The following is a 17,329-nucleotide window of genomic DNA, read 5'->3' on the forward strand; positions in this document are numbered from 1 at the left end:
TTCGGCGCAGCCTACGGAACTGCCAAATCTGGTGTTGGGATTTGTTCCTCGGGGGTCCTGAGACCTGATCTCATAGTGAAAAGTACATCTATGCGAGAGAATGAAGTATGACACACGGGCTAATAAAAGCCTAGACATTGTTCCTGTCGTTATGGCTGGTATTCTCGGGATTTACGGGCTAGTCGTCTCGGTTTTAATTGCGAACAATCTCGTTCAAAGCGTCCCTCTTTATACAAGCTTACTTCAACTGGGTGCAGGTCTGTCAGTTGGACTTTGTGGACTAGCTGCCGGGTACGTTGAACACACTTTGGAAACTTCTATGGTATTTTGTAAATTTGCTGATTAGGATGAAGGTTTGCCATTGGAATTGTTGGTGACGCTGGAGTCCGAGGAACGACTCAGCAGCCTCGGCTTTATGTTGGCATGATACTCATCCTAATCTTTGCTGAAGTGTTAGGTGAGATTAGGAATCTATATTCACAATTGAATCTGAGATATGGCTAACGCATTTGGGACAAAGGCCTGTATGGGTTGATTGTCGCTCTGCTCATGAATTCCAGGTCTGGCGTCGTCGATTATAGGTGTGATTGATCAATCATCTGCTCCCTTAAAGATAAAGGTGATTCAGCGAGGAAGGTGGCTCAGGGTGACAATGGATGTACATCATGTACCCAGAGTGTCTTGGATTATACATGTCCTGAATCGAGTTCATATAGATCCGGATTATGGCTCCTTTTAGTGATCCGATGGAACCGAATTTCCGTCGAATTTATCACTTCAATCATATTTTGTTGACGAGTTCAGCATCTTCATCACGTCATGGTCCTCTAGTAGTCTGCGGTGGTCTTCCTTCAGTTTAATTGGATCATTGGTTTCAAACCAAAATGCCCACGTGCTGCGTGTATTGATGTCGAGATTATCCCGGCTGGATTTCAAACCCACATGTTGGAGCTGCGGCGGTGCCAGTGCGTATCGATTCAGTTTGTGAGAATCGGCATATTCCTCAATCATAGAGTCCGTCTGGCCATGTCCTCGTTCGCTCAAAAAGTCAATCAGTCCATCGACACGCTCCCTGGGAAACACTAATCCCTGCGTACAACAACCAGACTTGTTCATCTCGACAACCCCGTCAAGGGGCATCAAGTTGTACTTCCCGACCATGTAGACAAGTGCAGTGAATGCTGGAATGCAAATCATTGAGATGACTACTATGCTAGTAGGATCTAGGTGAAATTGCGTGAAGCGAGAGCGGCGAAGGGAAATTAAGCATATCAATCCGGACAGTATCAGGACCCCAAAGACCAGTGGCATATTCCTATACGCAAAGTCTGAGCTTGTCCAACTTAATGCCGTCTCGGTATAAAAGAGTCGGAGATAGATCCAGGGTTTCCCTGATTGTTGTTCGAGCCGGGAAATATCCGCCAACGCCTTCAACGTTTTCGAGAGCCATGCGGTAGAGATAATGATGTCATCTTCGAAGATGATAGTGTAGGGAGCGTTCAGTTGCTGACAGGTTCGTAGAGCATATAAATAGTCACTGTTATCATTAGCTTTGGTGTCACTGGTTGGATCTTGGTCATGATCTGGGTACCCACAATACCCCTTTTTCATAGTAGTTCTTTTCCCTTTCCAGGTCTTGCAAATGCTTGAATTGATCATCCGATACATTATAAGTTGTAGCGGAGTCGGTGAGCCTCTCTACCCATTTCTGGCCCCAGCTAGTGTGTACCCTCGGTTCTGTATCAGCAAAGAGTACGCTGAGATATAATTTGCTTCTCTCTCTTTCGTCAAGTCCCTCAAGCAATGACCCAACGGATGCCTCGAAATAGCCATCCGAGTCTCGTCGAACCGTGACAATCGCTACACAAACAGCAGGTGTGAGATCTGACTTGACGTAGGGAGGAGGGTTGAGATCGGAATTGTGTCGCGATACAAAATGCCATGCTTCACGCTCTCGATAGAGACTGTAATCCATATCATACACATGGTGTTCCTTGAAGAAGGCAGAATGTGGATCGCGCCAAAATTTGATTCGGCAAAACTGAAATAATAAGAGCCATACAAACAAACTTGAAAGAAATATCCTCACCGCGCGGAGGTGGAGATAATGAGTGAGATAGGGAAGAGGCATTGGGAGTCTTCTCAGACATCAGGCTGTGTACAATAGATTTTGAAATGGGAAGGCGCTGCCAGACTTTCGCAAAAATTGCAATTGTCACAAGACAAGGACTAGTCTGCTAATACCACTAGCATGTTCAGAAATGCTTAGTGGGTCAGGACTCCGTACATATGTACTGTCGGAGATAACTCCTGGAAGGATCCGCTTGGGTCTGCATGCGTCTAGGGCTGCGATGCGGAAGTTCATTTCACATTATGAGATAAATCGGACAGATGATCATAAAATTGCCTATTAATGCCGAGGTAGAGCGCACCTTCCACACTGAATTGCCCCTGACCTCATTGCGTGCGCTGAATTAAGATGTTGTCTCAGACAAGTGGTAAGAATTTGTGGAGCGCGTCCGGGATGCGCCTTAACCCTTACGAGGACCCACGATTTACGCTAGAAGTGGCTTATGATAGGGTAGATTCGCATTTTTAAGCTAGCTACCTGGCTAGGAATAGCAATATCGAGTGCGTTCCTTCCGGGAGGCGCCGTGGAGCCAATGGTGAATGTCGAACAGTCGATATGACCTTACTAGGCTTGTTTTTGTGTGGTTTAGTATAAATACGATGTATTCTTTCTTCCTCCACAGAGAATCTCGTTAGGCCACGTCGCTTATTAGCGTTGTCATTCAACTTTTCACCCTCAGGTTCCGGAAAACTGATGTTTTGAGAGTGACAACAATAACGCAGTATAGACTTATGAGACCTCACTTTGCTATTTTTCTCATGGGTCTTCGTAAGGGTTAAGGCACATCCCGGAGGCCCTTCCCAAATTCTCAACATTTGTTTGAGACAAGCTTCTAGTTCAGATCACGCAATGAGGTTACATCGCGACGGGTTTGGCCAACAGCTACAAGCTTAATATAATACTCTGCTGCAGCTTAGGTTCAATCAAATCTCTGCTATCACGAAAAAAGATCGATCTTCCACAATTCCTTCTGATTGGCAGAAGCTGACCAGGACCCAGTCACCGGCCCGATCCTTCGAGGTACTAGTCTCATTCACGCGTCGCCCCCTTTCCTGGAGCAAAAGTCCAACATGATCAAAAGAATTCATATGGAGTAAAATGGATGGACAGGAAAATGAGACAAAGAGAGATCTAAATACCACCTATCGGTCAATGGCATCTGTCCCACGAGTGCCTGATTCTTGTCTAGACCCTCTGGCATTCAACAAGTTAACGCATCGGATTGAGTAGTTAACGTAGTTAACTAACTGTTATGAGTGATGCACGGATGCCTAGTGTTGGCCCCGGGGGCTATGTATCATAATACGCTAATGCAAGCCCCCAGTGCTTACCCATCCTGGGGTCCGTCTGCGCATTGCATGCATCTGGCTTCATATCCGTTCAACCCCGAATGCTCCTACTACTTACTTTGTTAGGACCTTAGTGAGGACCCGAAGACCGGAGATTGAGACTAGAGACTATGGAGATGATGACATGGATCATATTCCGACACGCATTTAGCGTGCCTCAAGAAGAGCAGTAGTAGAGTGGGTAATACCTTCTATCTGTGTGTCGTAAAAGTGTATGTTTTCGAGAAATGAGGAGCGTCACTAATAGAAAACCAGTCCTCTAATGTGCACGTTATCATATGAAAATTTGCAAATGAGAGCAAGTAGACTCAGTGCAGGTCATATTTATCGCAAGACAAATACGTAGGGAATCGTCACACACATATCACCCTTCGTCCCTTATCCAGAGTCTGTAGCTAGATCCTATAGCGAATCTAAATGGTTGCACTATTAACAGAACAGTATTTCCGTATTACATCCTCCAGTAATACCATATTAAGTGGTCCAAATTTCAAATATAGTAAAGCCAAGTAGGTATTTCGTACTGTTCTCGTCTATCATCCGACGAAAGATTCGCGCAAGAATAGTAGCAAGCTACCACCTCATATCATATTGTTGATGGGGTCACATTAATAGTCTATGGTCACTGCTCTTCTATACTACAACAACTGAGAAGTCGTAGTATCTACTACCGGTTCAACGGCCCTCTTGATATCCAACAGAATCTGGACACTGTGAACCATTGAATAATATCCTACTTAATGTGCTCTCGTTGCAGTAGCCTGAAAAGGGTCTAAGCCTCTCTCTGGTCCACAAGTCAGAAGTGTTAAGCCCGTAATCATCCTTACGGCCCCCGGGGTGCATATTCACATAGATTCCCCAAACGGTCCTTTTGAATGGAAATTATAATATGAGTTTTAATCCATGACTTGCCTCTGAACCTAGGATGAGCATCATATACCCTTAACTCGGCCTGGGCTATCATGATTCTGTAAAGGGGACAAGTCTGAGGATAGCACAATCAACCATGGCGCGGTCAAGTAGACTTAAGATTAGAAGGATGCCCTGGCCAAACGCCTTTTCATGACACATACCTCAAAGTATACTTTTGTTAACCCGGTGCTTTGTTTGCTCCGCCGCTTCCGCTAGATGATCTCCACAACCCCCTCAGCGCCATTGAACTAAAAGATAGAGTAATCAATCTAGGCATTGTACTATATGCAGACCTAGTCACCTTAAACAGGATGAATGTAACATCGAATACGGTTGGTTCGGGATGTTCCTCGGTTGGGCCATCCAGTACTTGTGCTCCATCCGATATACGGCCGGACGAGCAAAAGAAAGGTATAAAAGCCTCGATGTTCCTCCCGGAGTATGATCTTTTCTCAAGCAAGCTCATCAAACAATCTTTCTTTCCCTGCATCTTCACACTGAGACTTTCTCCTGACCAACTCCTGCACAATCATGAGACTGGCAACTGTTCTTCCTGCCTTCGCGGCATTCCATCTTGTGCGTAAATGACCATATTCATTATGTTGCACGTTTCTAATGCAAAGATAGATCCAAGCACTTGAGGCCCCTATTCCGGGTTATGGTGTCGAGGAATTCTCTTGGGAGGTTGAGACCAAGCCAGGAGGTGACAAAGTTATTCTCAACGGCACCGTGCAAGAAATCTATGCCGAATTGCTCGACATCAACCCAAAATATGATTTGGATTTCGCGGACATTCTCGCGCAACCGAATGATGTTACCAAGGAGGACACCCCTCACCTACAAAAGCGACTTGCTGTTACTTGCAACAACTATGACCAGGCACTCCGAACAAGGATCCAGGAAGGTATCAGTCACCTACGCAGCGTCCGAGGCCAACCCACCAATGGTCCTGGACCTGGAAATTGCGGAAGAGTGAGCTGCTCGTATAACTCTGCGATCTGGTGGTGCAATGATGTAAGTATTTTCACCTGTCGGACTCGCATACCCATAGCTAACACATGTCATCAAAATGGTAGAACACATCGCCGAAGACCCTTGGCGGGTTCGGCAACATTGCCGATAGTGCTCAGGTCATCATCAATCAATGCGGTCCAACAGAAGGCTATGTTTCGGGAGAAGAAAACCATGGAGATAAATGGAGGGGCATCGTCCGCCGGACTCCCTGCTGAACGGTTGAGCGAACCCCTTTGGGCAGTGCCTATTTCTCTACCACACTTTTCAACAAAGCTTGGCCTGGTATACTGTGATTTGTGCAAATAGCTTAACACTATACATTCATTCAAACATCCCTTTTCGGTGTCTTTTCCTCGTATTTCAGAAACGACAGGACAGGACTAGATGGCTATGAAATATACAATATAGTGTAAGGGCTCTAAACCCACTTCTTAACCAGAAACTAAGCCAAGCTGATTTCTTAACTTCTAATTAACTTGGTTCTTTATATATAAACGTATGGACTTATTACCGATATAGCGGTTCTACTGTTAATGGATCTGTATGATAAGCCTTATGCCATGATAGGACTAAAGGCCCCCGGCATATACCCTCTTTTATTTGATAAAAGGGTCTACTTTGCCGTTACCGTCTGGTCGAATAGTAGTCGAACAGTTGAAGCATCCGACAACCATACTATATCAACGAAGTTGGTGGAACGCGAGTCTGAGGAAATCATTGCCGCTAGGGAACATGTCAGATCTATATTTGCTTCGCAATTTCTTTAATTTATAGCCCAAAGCTTCCACGAACATTACGCATCACGATATACTCCCGGTGTTAATCAGCATGTAAGACATACGTCATCAGCTCAGAGCTGCTTTTTCTGCCAACTTCCTGAAAGTAGCCATAGCTTTAATCTACATTTAGCCTTTGTGCTTTCTTAATTGTCATACACAAGAAAATGACATCCTCGTTCCGCACCGGCGTAGCTTTGCGACAAGGTGTCCAACACCTTCCCATAAGAAGCTCCTACAATTTGGCAACTCTACAGAGCGTGCACATTGCATCAACTATTAGCCGTCAGAGCCGTCTACCACTTCAACCAAGCGCGAATATAAATTACATTCGCCCAACAGCTATAATTACCCAGGCCCAACTCCAACTCCGCGCATACTCCGCCTCGCCCAAGGAACCGACAGCCGATAACTTGATCGAAGACCTGCAGGACGTTTACGGAATAGCCAAAGACCTGTTTGAAACCGCGTCTGAGTCCACCGATAAAGAATCAATCCATGCCGAGGATGATCAAGAGTCTGCGCGCGATGCGTTGAATCAGCTTCTCACCGTTTACGAGGCTTACACGACCGGCGAGACAGGTGCTGAAATTGCTGGGGGAGATGGTGCGTCGGAGGAGGGAGAGCCAGGTCTAGTCGTTAGGACGAACTTCGATCCGAGAAGAATATCTGCTACTGTGATGGGGGACGTGAGAAAACGGTTTGGACAGAAGGTTGATGACTTGAAAAATGCAGTTGAGGCTCTTGAGGAGAAATCGTAGGGTTTTGCCGGAATTGAAGGGGCTTGTGTTAGAAATCTATTCTTATATTGTGGCATTTAATTCATACACGTCTTCCGCGGGTTATCGTCATAGTAATATATCCGTAAAAAACATCCCGTGATGGCCTTGAGGAAAAGGGGAAGTCCAGCAGTTGAGATATATCCTGCGCACGGACCTCTTCCAACAGACACCTTTTCCTTGTCAACATCACTTTATCCTTTCCAAGGGCTATAGCACATACGACCATGGGGATAAAAAATAGGACTTCATGTCCACACACATATACCTATGTCACATAACTTACTGCATTCATCAGGATGCCACTGACCAATAAAAGGTGGGCTGATTTCTGACCATCAGCCTGTCATAATATATGCAAGTCAGGTCAGACATGACCACATAAAACACCTACCATTTCTTGAAACCAACAATGGAGTATTCATTCGACCAACATGCATCTATACTGTCTGAGTCTCGTCGTGTTCATATCCTACATCCTCTATCGAGGCATCTACAACCGCTACTTCCATCCCCTACGCGGAATCCCCGGTCCCTTCTGGGCCTCTATATCCGATTTCTTCAAACTATGGATTCTACACACCAAACAAGCCCACACTTTAGGCATCGAGTATCATGAGAAATACGGACCCATCGTGCGCGCTGCACCGAATCTATTGGCCGTGGATGATCCCATGCTTTTGCCCCAGATTTACCATCGACGAGTAGACAAGACTGATGTGTATACAGTGGGGGTGCTGGGTGAGATTGCCCCGCCGTTCCAGACACTCAAACATGATGAACATGCCATGAAGCGGAAAAGAGTGGCTGCTTCTTTTACTTTGACCAATTTGAAATCACTTGAGGGTCAGGTCGATGATCGCATTATCCAATGGACGGGAGTGTTAACTGAGAGGTTTGCTCAAACTGGCGAAGAGATGGATTTTGCTGCTTGGTCACAGTAAGTATTTTCCGTAATATGAGACGTGGATGATCAAGAAGCTTATTCGGACAGGTGGTTTGCCTACGACATGATCTGCCAGCTTTCATTTGGCGAGCCCATTGGATTTATCAGCCAAGGTCGGGATGTTGAGAATCTGATTGAAAACTTCCATCAGATGGCGCCTTTCGCTGCAATTGTTGGGGCTTTGCCATGGCTAGCTCGACCCTTTTTGGAGAATCCGATCACGAGACGGTATTTCATGCCCAAGCCAGGCGATGGGTCGGGAACAGGAAAAATCATGGCCGTACGTATAAATCACTACGGAAAACTAGAGCTGGTGAAAGATAGGTTCAAGCTAACAAGTGGATAGTTCCGCGATCGGCTCCTTGCAGAGCGATTGAACAATCCCAAACAACGACAGCAGGGCGACTTCCTTGACAATATCCTCAATGCAAAGAACCCCGACGGATCCACCATTACTCTGGACGAAGTCAAAACCGAATGTTTTGTGCTCATGGTAGCGGCATCCGATACGACGGCCGCGTTCTTCTGCGGATTCATTCGATACGTGCTTCAAACGCCAGGCGTGTATGACAAGCTGGTCGCTGAGATTGACGATTATGATCGTCGAGGACTGCTCACTCATCCCGTCCCCCTCTACGACGAGGTCAAAGATATGCCCTACTTCTCCGCTTGTTATAAGGAGACAATGCGGTATCAGCCCTCCACCCCGATGATCATCCCCCGCTACGTCTCCGAGGGAGGTATGACGCTGCATAATCAATATATCCCAGCGGGGACAGAGATTGGCGCGAATCCATACGTTGTTCATCGGAATCGACGAGTCTTCGGCGATGATGCCCATGACTTCCGCCCCGAGCGCTGGTTGGAAGATCCAGAGCGGGCGGCCTTGATGGATAAGTGTATCCTGACGTGGGGATACGGGAGTCGTATCTGCTTAGGCAAGAATATCGCGCTGTTGGAGACGTATAAACTGTTGGTTCAGGTATGGTTGTTATTCTTGGCCATCACTGTTCAATTTCACTAACTAGTTGTTAGTTCTTCCGTTTATTCCGACCCAAGATTAACAATGGAACGAGACCGATCTGGAAGCAGGAAAATCTCGCTTTGTTGGTGCATCATGATTTCTGGATCAAGATTGCTAGCAGAGAACATTTAGCCTAGGTCTACAATTTGGATACGCACTAGATCCTTCTATACTTGGACGAATTCAGAAAAATGTTTCCTACATGTTGAACTGATAATCATTCTATATGACCCTTTATGACCAGAGCTATTAGCGTGAGTTGAATACTGCATCTCATATTCTAGCTATCTATTGAGTACATGTGGTATAAGCATGAAGATTAGCATAGTTGAATGATTATGGGTTGATTTTAACCCTTGATAGCAGCCTTCACATAGAAGCTCTATTTTATTTCTGTTAGGATGTGCAACTTCTTTCCCCTGTACATTACGATTGTAAGGAAGATAGGAATAGGGTATGAAGCACAGAAAAAATATACGAAAGCAGACTGAGGGGAGGACCGATCTTTAAAGAACGTATAGGAAGACTAAAAAGAGATATTTAGAAGTGTCGCCGTTCTTCTAGACCTCATGTATATAGTAAGAGAAAAATTGGATTCATTCTTCTACAAGGTATTAAGAATTGCTTCTGTGTAAGGATCATCAACATAAGTTACAATGTTCTTCATACATTTCATGCCCGGAGGTAGTGAAATTCTACATAATGTTAGATTCGGTTATTTCTAGGTTAATATCTTTTCATACTACTGGCTTAATTTACCACGTGAAAAGGATGGTTACAGCAAGGACAATTTGTTCAATATATAGAGTCTAATAGCAAACAGGACAAAACCAACAAACTAAAGAGCCAATTTGCTCTCAACAGCATCGGACAAACTCTGTAGGGTAGAGGTCTGGTTCAGAACATCCAAGAAAGGAATATCAACCTTGAACACCGTGTAGAACCAGGATCGGAACTCCGACGCAATCATACTATCCATTCCGTACGAGGTGATCGGCTTAACCGAGTCAATCTTATCCAATCCCATAAGCAGAAGGTTCGAGAACCGCTTCCTAACTAGGAGAAGAACTGCTTCGTTGAGAGTGGAGGCGGATGCGATATCCTTGTTGGTCGCCACCATAGACTTGAGGACACCAGCGGACAGACCTGCGGCCCAGGGGAGGGCAGAGAGCGAGGTGGCAGATGATGAGGCAGAAGATGAATCTTGAGAAGCGGGCGAATCGAGCGAGGCGGATAAGAGGACCGCTCTAGGATCTTGCATCGTGCCGTTATTGACGTCAAATCCGCGGTCGAGCAGTTTGCGGATTCCGTGTGGTTCCAATCCTGTGAGGATATGCGAGGCAGAAAGTCGATCGTACTCGAGACCCGGTGCCAGTGACTCCGGCCCGTTGGCAGAGGTGTAAGCGAGGGCGAGGTCAACGACCTGGATAAGTTCGGCTTCGTTCAAAGGCTGGATGCCCTTGCGGAGGAGAAGCGCCTCGATCTCGGGATTTTCGTGCAGGTAGCCTACTTCGGATATCATGCCGAGACCGATGGAGACAATGGGCTTGCCGAGGCTGCGACGGTACCGTGCGAAAGCGTCAAGGAAGCCGTTGGCAGAGCAGTAGTTGGACTCGGTGGCTGTACCAACACTGCCTGAGACGGAAGAGGTGAGCAGGAAAAAGTCCAGTTGGCTGTCATCACCCGCCTCGAGCGCGTGGTGCAGATTCCAAGTTCCTTGCCACTTGGGCTGGATGCCCGTGTGCCAGGCTTTGTGTGTCATGGTGGAGAAGAGGGCTTCGCTAAGACCCATTGCGGCTTGAACCACACCACCGATGGGTCGAATACAAGCGTCGACTGCGGCCTGAGCATCGTTGGAATTGATGACATCTCCACGGACGACTTGGACAGTGGCTCCAGAGGCCTCGAGGTTATCCACCAGCTCACGGGCTGCGGGCTTGTCACATCCAGTTCGACCGAGGAAGGTGAAATGACGAGCACCGCGGTCAAACATCCAGCGGCTGAGGCTGCGACCCAGTCCACCGAGACAACCGATGAGGAGATAGGATTTGTTTGCATCAAAGGTGGTTAGATGGCGCGCATGAGCAACTCTAATCACACTGGAGGGGTTCTCCAACGAGATGACGACCTTGCCAATTCGGCCCTTGGTAGAGAAGAAGCGGTATGCCTGGGCGATCTCACTGACATCGAAAGTGGCAATGGGAACTGGCTTGACGGCCCCAGCTCGATAGAGCTCTAAAGCCTCGGCGAATTTACTGGAAAACATTAGTTCAAGTTGTCAAGATCCTGGGGACGGGAGAGCTTACGTGGTCCAGATGTTGCGGTAGTGTTCATCTTCATGGTAGAAGAGTTCGGTCAGATCAAAGGCAGTGAATGTGACGTTGCGCAAGAACATGCGCATATCCAACTGTCCGGCATCAATAATGTCGCGCTTGCCGACCTCCACAAAGCGACCAAAGTTGGCACAACATTGCCAGGTGGCATGGAGCAGATCACCCGTCAAGGAATTGACGACGACATCCACACCCCGGCCATTGGTGGCGGCCAGAACGCCAGCGACAAACGAGTCATCGCGAGAGGCAAAGATATTCTCACGAGGAACTCCAAGTTCGTTCACCAGGTAATCCTTCTTTTCCTCTGTGCTGACGGTGGTATACACGGTCGCTCCCCGTTGCAGGGCAATCGCAATAGTGGCTGTTCCAAAGGCACCGGCACCGGAATGCACGAGGATACTTTCACCGGCGCGTAGATGGGCGCGATCGTCAAGGGCATACAGCGCCGTTCCATAGATAACGGGCAGGGTTGGCATAACTTCAAAGCTCTCGTGCGGGAGCATCTTCAGACAGGCCCAGGCTGGCACTCTCTCGATCGTGCTGAAGCTGTTCGGGGCCAGGACGACCACGCGATCGCCAGCAGCGAGATGCGAGACGTCCGATGCAACACCACGCACAATTCCACTGAACTCGATGGCCGCCGTGCCTTTGCGAGTTTCAATCTTGCCAGACAGTGTGTAGATATCTTTGGCATTGAGACTGACGGCCTTTACCTCGATTTCAACCTGGCCGGACGGAATCTCGGTAGAGGGATTAGCCAGACGTTGGAAATAGATCGAGTCGGTGATGCCGACGCGCTTGATAGCCAGCTGAGCAGGTGACGCTTCGGCCAGAGTCATGGTATCAATCTCATTGGCCTCGCGTTTGCTGAAAAGGTCGTTGAGGGTGGTGTCAGGCAGGAATCGGCTCACGTGGAGGAGGCCATCGTGCCAGACAAATTCCTTGTCATCGGCCACGTCGTCGACTGTAAGTATATGCTGGACCTTGGTGCAGATAGCATCCCGACTGATACGGTCAGGACCTTTGCCCACGTCCAAGGTAACAAAGCGCAGAGCTGGCTGTTCCAACATCAGAGCCCTTGAGAGACCGCTGGCTAGGGAGAGATCCGGAGCATCGCCAGTGATGGTAGAGGCGCCCGTCAACCAAATTAGTTCTGCAGCATTGTCCGTGACGATTTTGAAACGCTTCATTTCCTCCGGTGTCATATTTGGGATGAAGGGGGTTTCCATCTCCAGTAGGGAGATAACAGTAGACTGCGTGATCATCTCCGTTGTTACTTCGTCTAGACGAGCAGAGGAGATACCATCTGCGGCAAAGAATTGGCGCAGAGCGTCGGCCATCTTGGACGCTTGATCGTGAAGCAAGACCACACGACCATTCCATTTGCGCTGTGGCTGAGGAGGAAGAGCCATGGTGATTCCAAAAGGCAAATCGAACATAGTGCATCCGGACTCAGCCAGAGTGGTAGGCATGACACTCTCTGTTCGGGCAACGATGATGCCGTTGACGTCAAGCAGACTCAGCAACTGGTCCATCGTTCTCAACGGCTTGGTGCCGGCGCCATGAGGAAGCAAAACGATGTCGTATTTCCCATCGATCTCCTCGTTCTCCACAGTCTTCCATTCTCGGATACGAGGGAATTCGGTCTTCTCATCCAGTAGTTCCTGCCATCCCTGCTTCTTGCAGTCACACCCCTTGCCCAGCTCCAATACTCGCAGGCGAGGGTTCTTGTGCGCAGCCAGATCCAACAAGGCAGAAACGACGCCGACCTTGCCATTGTCTGCCAAATCGGGATGGGTTAGAAGGAAATCGCTGATGATATCTTGGAGATGGGGTTGATCATCTGCTGTCAGTCTGGCCAGGTCTGGCTTCCACACAACTCGTAGGCATGGATGACGACCTGTGTCGGATTCTTCCTGTTCAGCCTTGCCAGTGTACAGAGATAGGCGGACACCGCGCATGTTGATCACACCAGAGCCGGAGCCATCGTGCAATGACGCATCGATCGACTTGGTGCCGAATCCGGTGCTCTGAGACAGAGTATGGATGGATCCAGTTGAATTTACGCTCTCTGCCCTGGGGGTATTAATCTCACAAAGGTCAAGGAAGACGGGTAGGTGGGCGCGAAGTCGGTTGAGATTGCCAGCCGTGCCACCCATAATGGCGGCCTGCAAGCAGGCGTCAATAGTCAACGGATGCACGGTATAGTAATCTCCTTGGTACGATGATCGAGCAACTCGTTGCGTGATGACTGTCTCGGAGACTGCAGCTGGGTTGACTCTCTTCTTGTCCGTCTTCATTGAGACCAGCGATTGGAACTTAGGACCAAAGACAAGTCCTTCCTCGGCCAACTTGGTATACCATGAACCCATCGACCACTGCTCATACTGAGTGGTATCAACAGTAATGGCCGGCAAGGCCTTTTGATCGAGTCTGATGCGACCTGTGCAATGAGAGACCGCGCCTCCATCCTGCCATGAGGATATGGAGAAGTCATACCAGGTGCTGGAGGTGGTAGCCTTGGAAATCCGGGCGGGGGAGACGGTTGTGTACATCTCAGCCTGTTGCTGTTCATCTGTGTGTACAATCAACGCCGAGGCGATGTTGACATTGCGCAAGACAAATGACGAGTCCGATCTCGACAGGTCTTTAATCTGGGATATGGCTTCAATGGCCATCGAGATGTAGCCAGCAGCTGGGAAGACAACCTGGCTCTCAAGCTTGTGGTCATTCAACCAGGGCACCTCGTTCAGTCGCACAATGTTCTTCCATACCCGGTCAATGCCGTTGCCGGCGGCCATTTCTGACCCCAACAATTCATGGCGAGGATAGCTGCGATTGCGAAGATCGCTGCTGAGTCGGGATTCTCTCCAAAGCAGCTGGCTGTAGCTCCAGTGGTATGGGGGCAGATCGGGAATGACCTTGGCGGTGGCAGAATCGGTATCATTGACCGCCAAGATGTTGACATCCTGTCCACGAATATACAGCTCTCCAGCAAGACTCTTCATGCAGATATCAGCGTTTTTCCCGCGGACCAGGGTAGAGCTGTACGGCGCATCGTCCACGGAAAATTTCAAGAATGTACGGATCTGCTTGATGGGCAACTGCAGGGCGGAATGCGGTCCAATCTCGATGAGATGGCATTTGCCATTCTCCAGAATTCTGGTCACCGCTGCGGAGAACTGGACGGAGTTCTCTAGATTCTGACGCCAGTAGCTGAGTGGCAACGCTGCGGTAGTCTTGCGACTGTACCAATTGGGTCCGTCAATACCCACGCTCGAGAAGAACTGTGTCTCTCTATCGATAGGATTGGCAGGAAGAGTTGGCCATGCCTGCTCAATGAGTCGCTCGTACTCCTCGCCAATCTCCTTCATCATATAGGAGTGATATGCTTTGCCGCCTGTCTGCAATTTCCGGGCGAACTTTCCGGCCTGGGACGCTGTCTGCAAGAGTGATTCAACGCCGGAGACACTGCCAGAGATGGTCACACTCTCAGGAGAGTTGACACATGCAACCACCAGTTCCTCCTGGAGCGAGAGGTCCGCGATTGACTGTCGCGCCTCATCTGCGCTACCGCCAAGTGCCATCATGGCTCCTTGCGATTTGAGCTGCCCGACAACATGTCCCCGATAATGGGCGACCATGATGGCCTGGGCTTCACTCAACAATCCAGCGGCATATGCGGCAGCAATTTCACCCGAGGAGTGTCCGGCCACCATCTGAGGGGCAACGCCCCAGCTGCTAAGCACGTTCACAAGTCCGACTTGCACTGCAGTGCACAGAGGCTGGGAGAATCTCGCATCACCAACGCGACTGCTGGCAGCTGGTTCCAGCAGCGCAGCCTTAATCGACCATGCAGGGGGCTCGGGTAGATTTTGCAGCACATTGTCGAGGCGGTCAATGGTGTCCCGGTAGATCGGGCTCTGGTCAAACAGCTCGCGGCCCATCTCGGCCCACTGGGCACCCTGTCCAGTGAAAAGGAAGGCGAGGTCCAAGGCAGGCAGGGTTTGGGTGACCAACTTGTCGACAACCAGGTCGTTTGTTGCAGTCGCCTGACTAGCGAGGATATAACCACGCTGAGAAAGCTTTGATCGACGGTTTGCCAATGTATGGGCCAAGTCAACAAAGTCGTAGTGTGCGCCATTGCGGATGCTACTTCCCAGGTCGGTGACCCGGGACTCCAATCCTTCGACAGTAGAGGCAGACAGGGGGAGAAGATACGTCTTATCTGCGGGTTGATTGTGTGTGATTGCCTTGGGGACTTTGTTAATCGACGCCAGATATTGATACGGGTCTTCCACAATCTACTATGGTTAGTATGCACGAAATTTTCAACACAGAGGAATATATCATACTGCATGGGCATTTGCACCGCCATAACCGAACGAGTTGATACTGACACGACGCATGGCCGATGGCCATTCGGTCAGTCTAGTCACGATCTTCATGTTCCATTCATCCAATTTGACTGTCTGGTTAGCATCCTGAGTCTCATCCAACATGGATATAGAACTTACGCTTGGGGTTCAACTTGGTCACACCAACGGTTGCAGGGATAGCCTGGTGCTCAAAGGTGAGGATTGCCTTGATCACAGCCGTGATGCCACTGGCTGCTTCGCTATGTCCGACGTTTGTTTTGTTCTAGGTTGTATCGATTAGCAAAATGTGCACTCATACGCGAATTGACGTACGTACCGCTCCAATCAGCAAAGGCGATCTTCCCTTGCGCTTGAACACTTGACTCAAGCCTTCAACCTCCATGGGATCACCGACGGCAGTACCAGTACCATGACATTCAACGTATTCTGTATCTTCCACGGACAGTCCAGCCGCGCGGTATGCTTTGCGGATGACTTCTGCCTGTCCCGAGATACTGGGTTGAGTGATGCCGGATGTTTTGCCATTACTATAACCGTTAGTGTCTTGTTCCAGTTAGATGTATACGAACGAGATAACATACGCATTCACGGCACTTCCCCGGATCACCGCACGGATGGGGTCGCCATCTCGCAGAGCAGCAGACAAGCGCTTAATATACAAAGCGCTCACACCCTCAGCACGACCGTACCCATCTGCGCTGGCGTCGAAAGTGTGGCAGGTGGAGGTTGGGGAGAGAACACCTCCCTTCATGGTTCCAAGATGCTGCTCAGGGCCCATGATGAGATTGGCACCAGCCACCACGGCGCCTTCGCATTCTCCAGCTTTGATGGCATTGACAGCATTGTGAAGACAATAAATTGATGATGAACAAGCCGTATCGAGGGTGAAACTATTGATCTTGTCAGTCCGAAAGATTGAAAGATACTTTAACAACGGATGATCACTTACCTGGGACCACGAAGATCAAAGATGTAACTCAAACGGTTGGAAAGAATCGCAGTACCAGAGCCAGTCGCACTGTATCGGTGCAGAGACTCCGGATCTCTGGCCTGCATTGTCTGGAAATCCACGGTGAAATTGCCAACATAGACACCAATGTCTGCGCCAGCAACCTGCTTGAGAGATGCACCAGCACTTTCAAAGCACTCGTAAACTACCTCGAGCAGCTTGCGCTGCTGAGGATCCATGTAGGTGGCTTCGAGATTGTTGATCCCAAAGAAGGAGTTTTCAAATTGGCGCACATCCTCCTGCAGGAAATAGCCGCCTTTGGTATTCATCACACCGGCACGGTCGCCTTCCGGGTGGAAAAATCCATCGGCGTTGAAACGACTCTTGGGAACATTGCATTGCCCGGTCCGTTCGTTGATGAGCATCTCCCAGAAGTCATTAGGGGAGGAAACACCACCGGGGAGACGGCAGGCTAAATTGGTTAGCTAGATACACTGGAGAGAAGGTACAGGAATTATTACCCATTCCGACGATCACAATGGGATCGTCGGTTGACGCATTGGACTGAGCAGTCCCGAGGGAAGAGGTATTGATAGAGCTCATTTCGGTGGAGTATAATTCGTTGGTATAGATCGGAATATTTTGGAGTGCAATTCTAGAATCATAGGCCAATATTTAACATTATACACATACTTTATTAATTAAGATCTGACCAGCTATGTAGTGACAAAGTGACA

At 48.8% G+C, this 17,329-nt stretch overlaps 5 protein-coding genes across 5 annotated transcripts; 3 read left to right on the plus strand and 2 right to left on the minus strand.

Annotated features, from left to right (window-relative positions):
- Positions 1–777: 777 nt before the first annotated feature.
- PGRI_053740 (Glycosyl transferase, family 54) lies at positions 778–2,131 on the minus strand (the record flags this gene model as incomplete). The annotated part of the gene is made up of 3 exons (XM_040793087.1): positions 778–1,537; positions 1,596–2,041; positions 2,090–2,131. The coding sequence occupies 3 exons, from the start codon at positions 2,129–2,131 to the stop codon at positions 778–780; spliced, it is 1,248 nt and encodes a 415-aa protein (XP_040645054.1).
- A 2,792-nt stretch (positions 2,132–4,923) lies between these two features.
- On the plus strand, positions 4,924–5,621 carry PGRI_053750 (uncharacterized protein; the record flags this gene model as incomplete). The annotated part of the gene is made up of 3 exons (XM_040793088.1): positions 4,924–4,968; positions 5,020–5,406; positions 5,469–5,621. 3 exons carry the CDS (start codon positions 4,924–4,926, stop codon positions 5,619–5,621), a joined length of 585 nt encoding a protein of 194 aa, XP_040645055.1.
- A 728-nt stretch (positions 5,622–6,349) lies between these two features.
- PGRI_053760 (uncharacterized protein) lies at positions 6,350–6,943 on the plus strand (the record flags this gene model as incomplete). The annotated part of the gene is made up of 1 exon (XM_040793089.1): positions 6,350–6,943. One exon carries the CDS (start codon positions 6,350–6,352, stop codon positions 6,941–6,943), a length of 594 nt encoding a protein of 197 aa, XP_040645056.1.
- Positions 6,944–7,395: 452 nt separating this feature from the next.
- PGRI_053770 (cytochrome P450) lies at positions 7,396–9,068 on the plus strand (the record flags this gene model as incomplete). Its single annotated transcript, XM_040793090.1, has 4 exons — positions 7,396–7,901; positions 7,956–8,187; positions 8,254–8,889; positions 8,943–9,068. 4 exons carry the CDS (start codon positions 7,396–7,398, stop codon positions 9,066–9,068), a joined length of 1,500 nt encoding a protein of 499 aa, XP_040645057.1.
- A 701-nt stretch (positions 9,069–9,769) lies between these two features.
- Positions 9,770–17,195, minus strand: PGRI_053780 (type I polyketide synthase; the record flags this gene model as incomplete). Its single annotated transcript, XM_040793091.1, has 8 exons — positions 9,770–11,186; positions 11,238–15,568; positions 15,620–15,732; positions 15,782–15,905; positions 15,960–16,170; positions 16,225–16,533; positions 16,593–17,064; positions 17,114–17,195. 8 exons carry the CDS (start codon positions 17,193–17,195, stop codon positions 9,770–9,772), a joined length of 7,059 nt encoding a protein of 2,352 aa, XP_040645058.1.
- Between the last annotated feature and the right edge of the window lie 134 nt (positions 17,196–17,329).

This window comes from Penicillium griseofulvum, assembly GCF_001561935.1.
Source record: "Penicillium griseofulvum strain PG3 chromosome Unknown contig_84, whole genome shotgun sequence".
NCBI lineage: Eukaryota > Fungi > Ascomycota > Eurotiomycetes > Eurotiales > Aspergillaceae > Penicillium > Penicillium griseofulvum.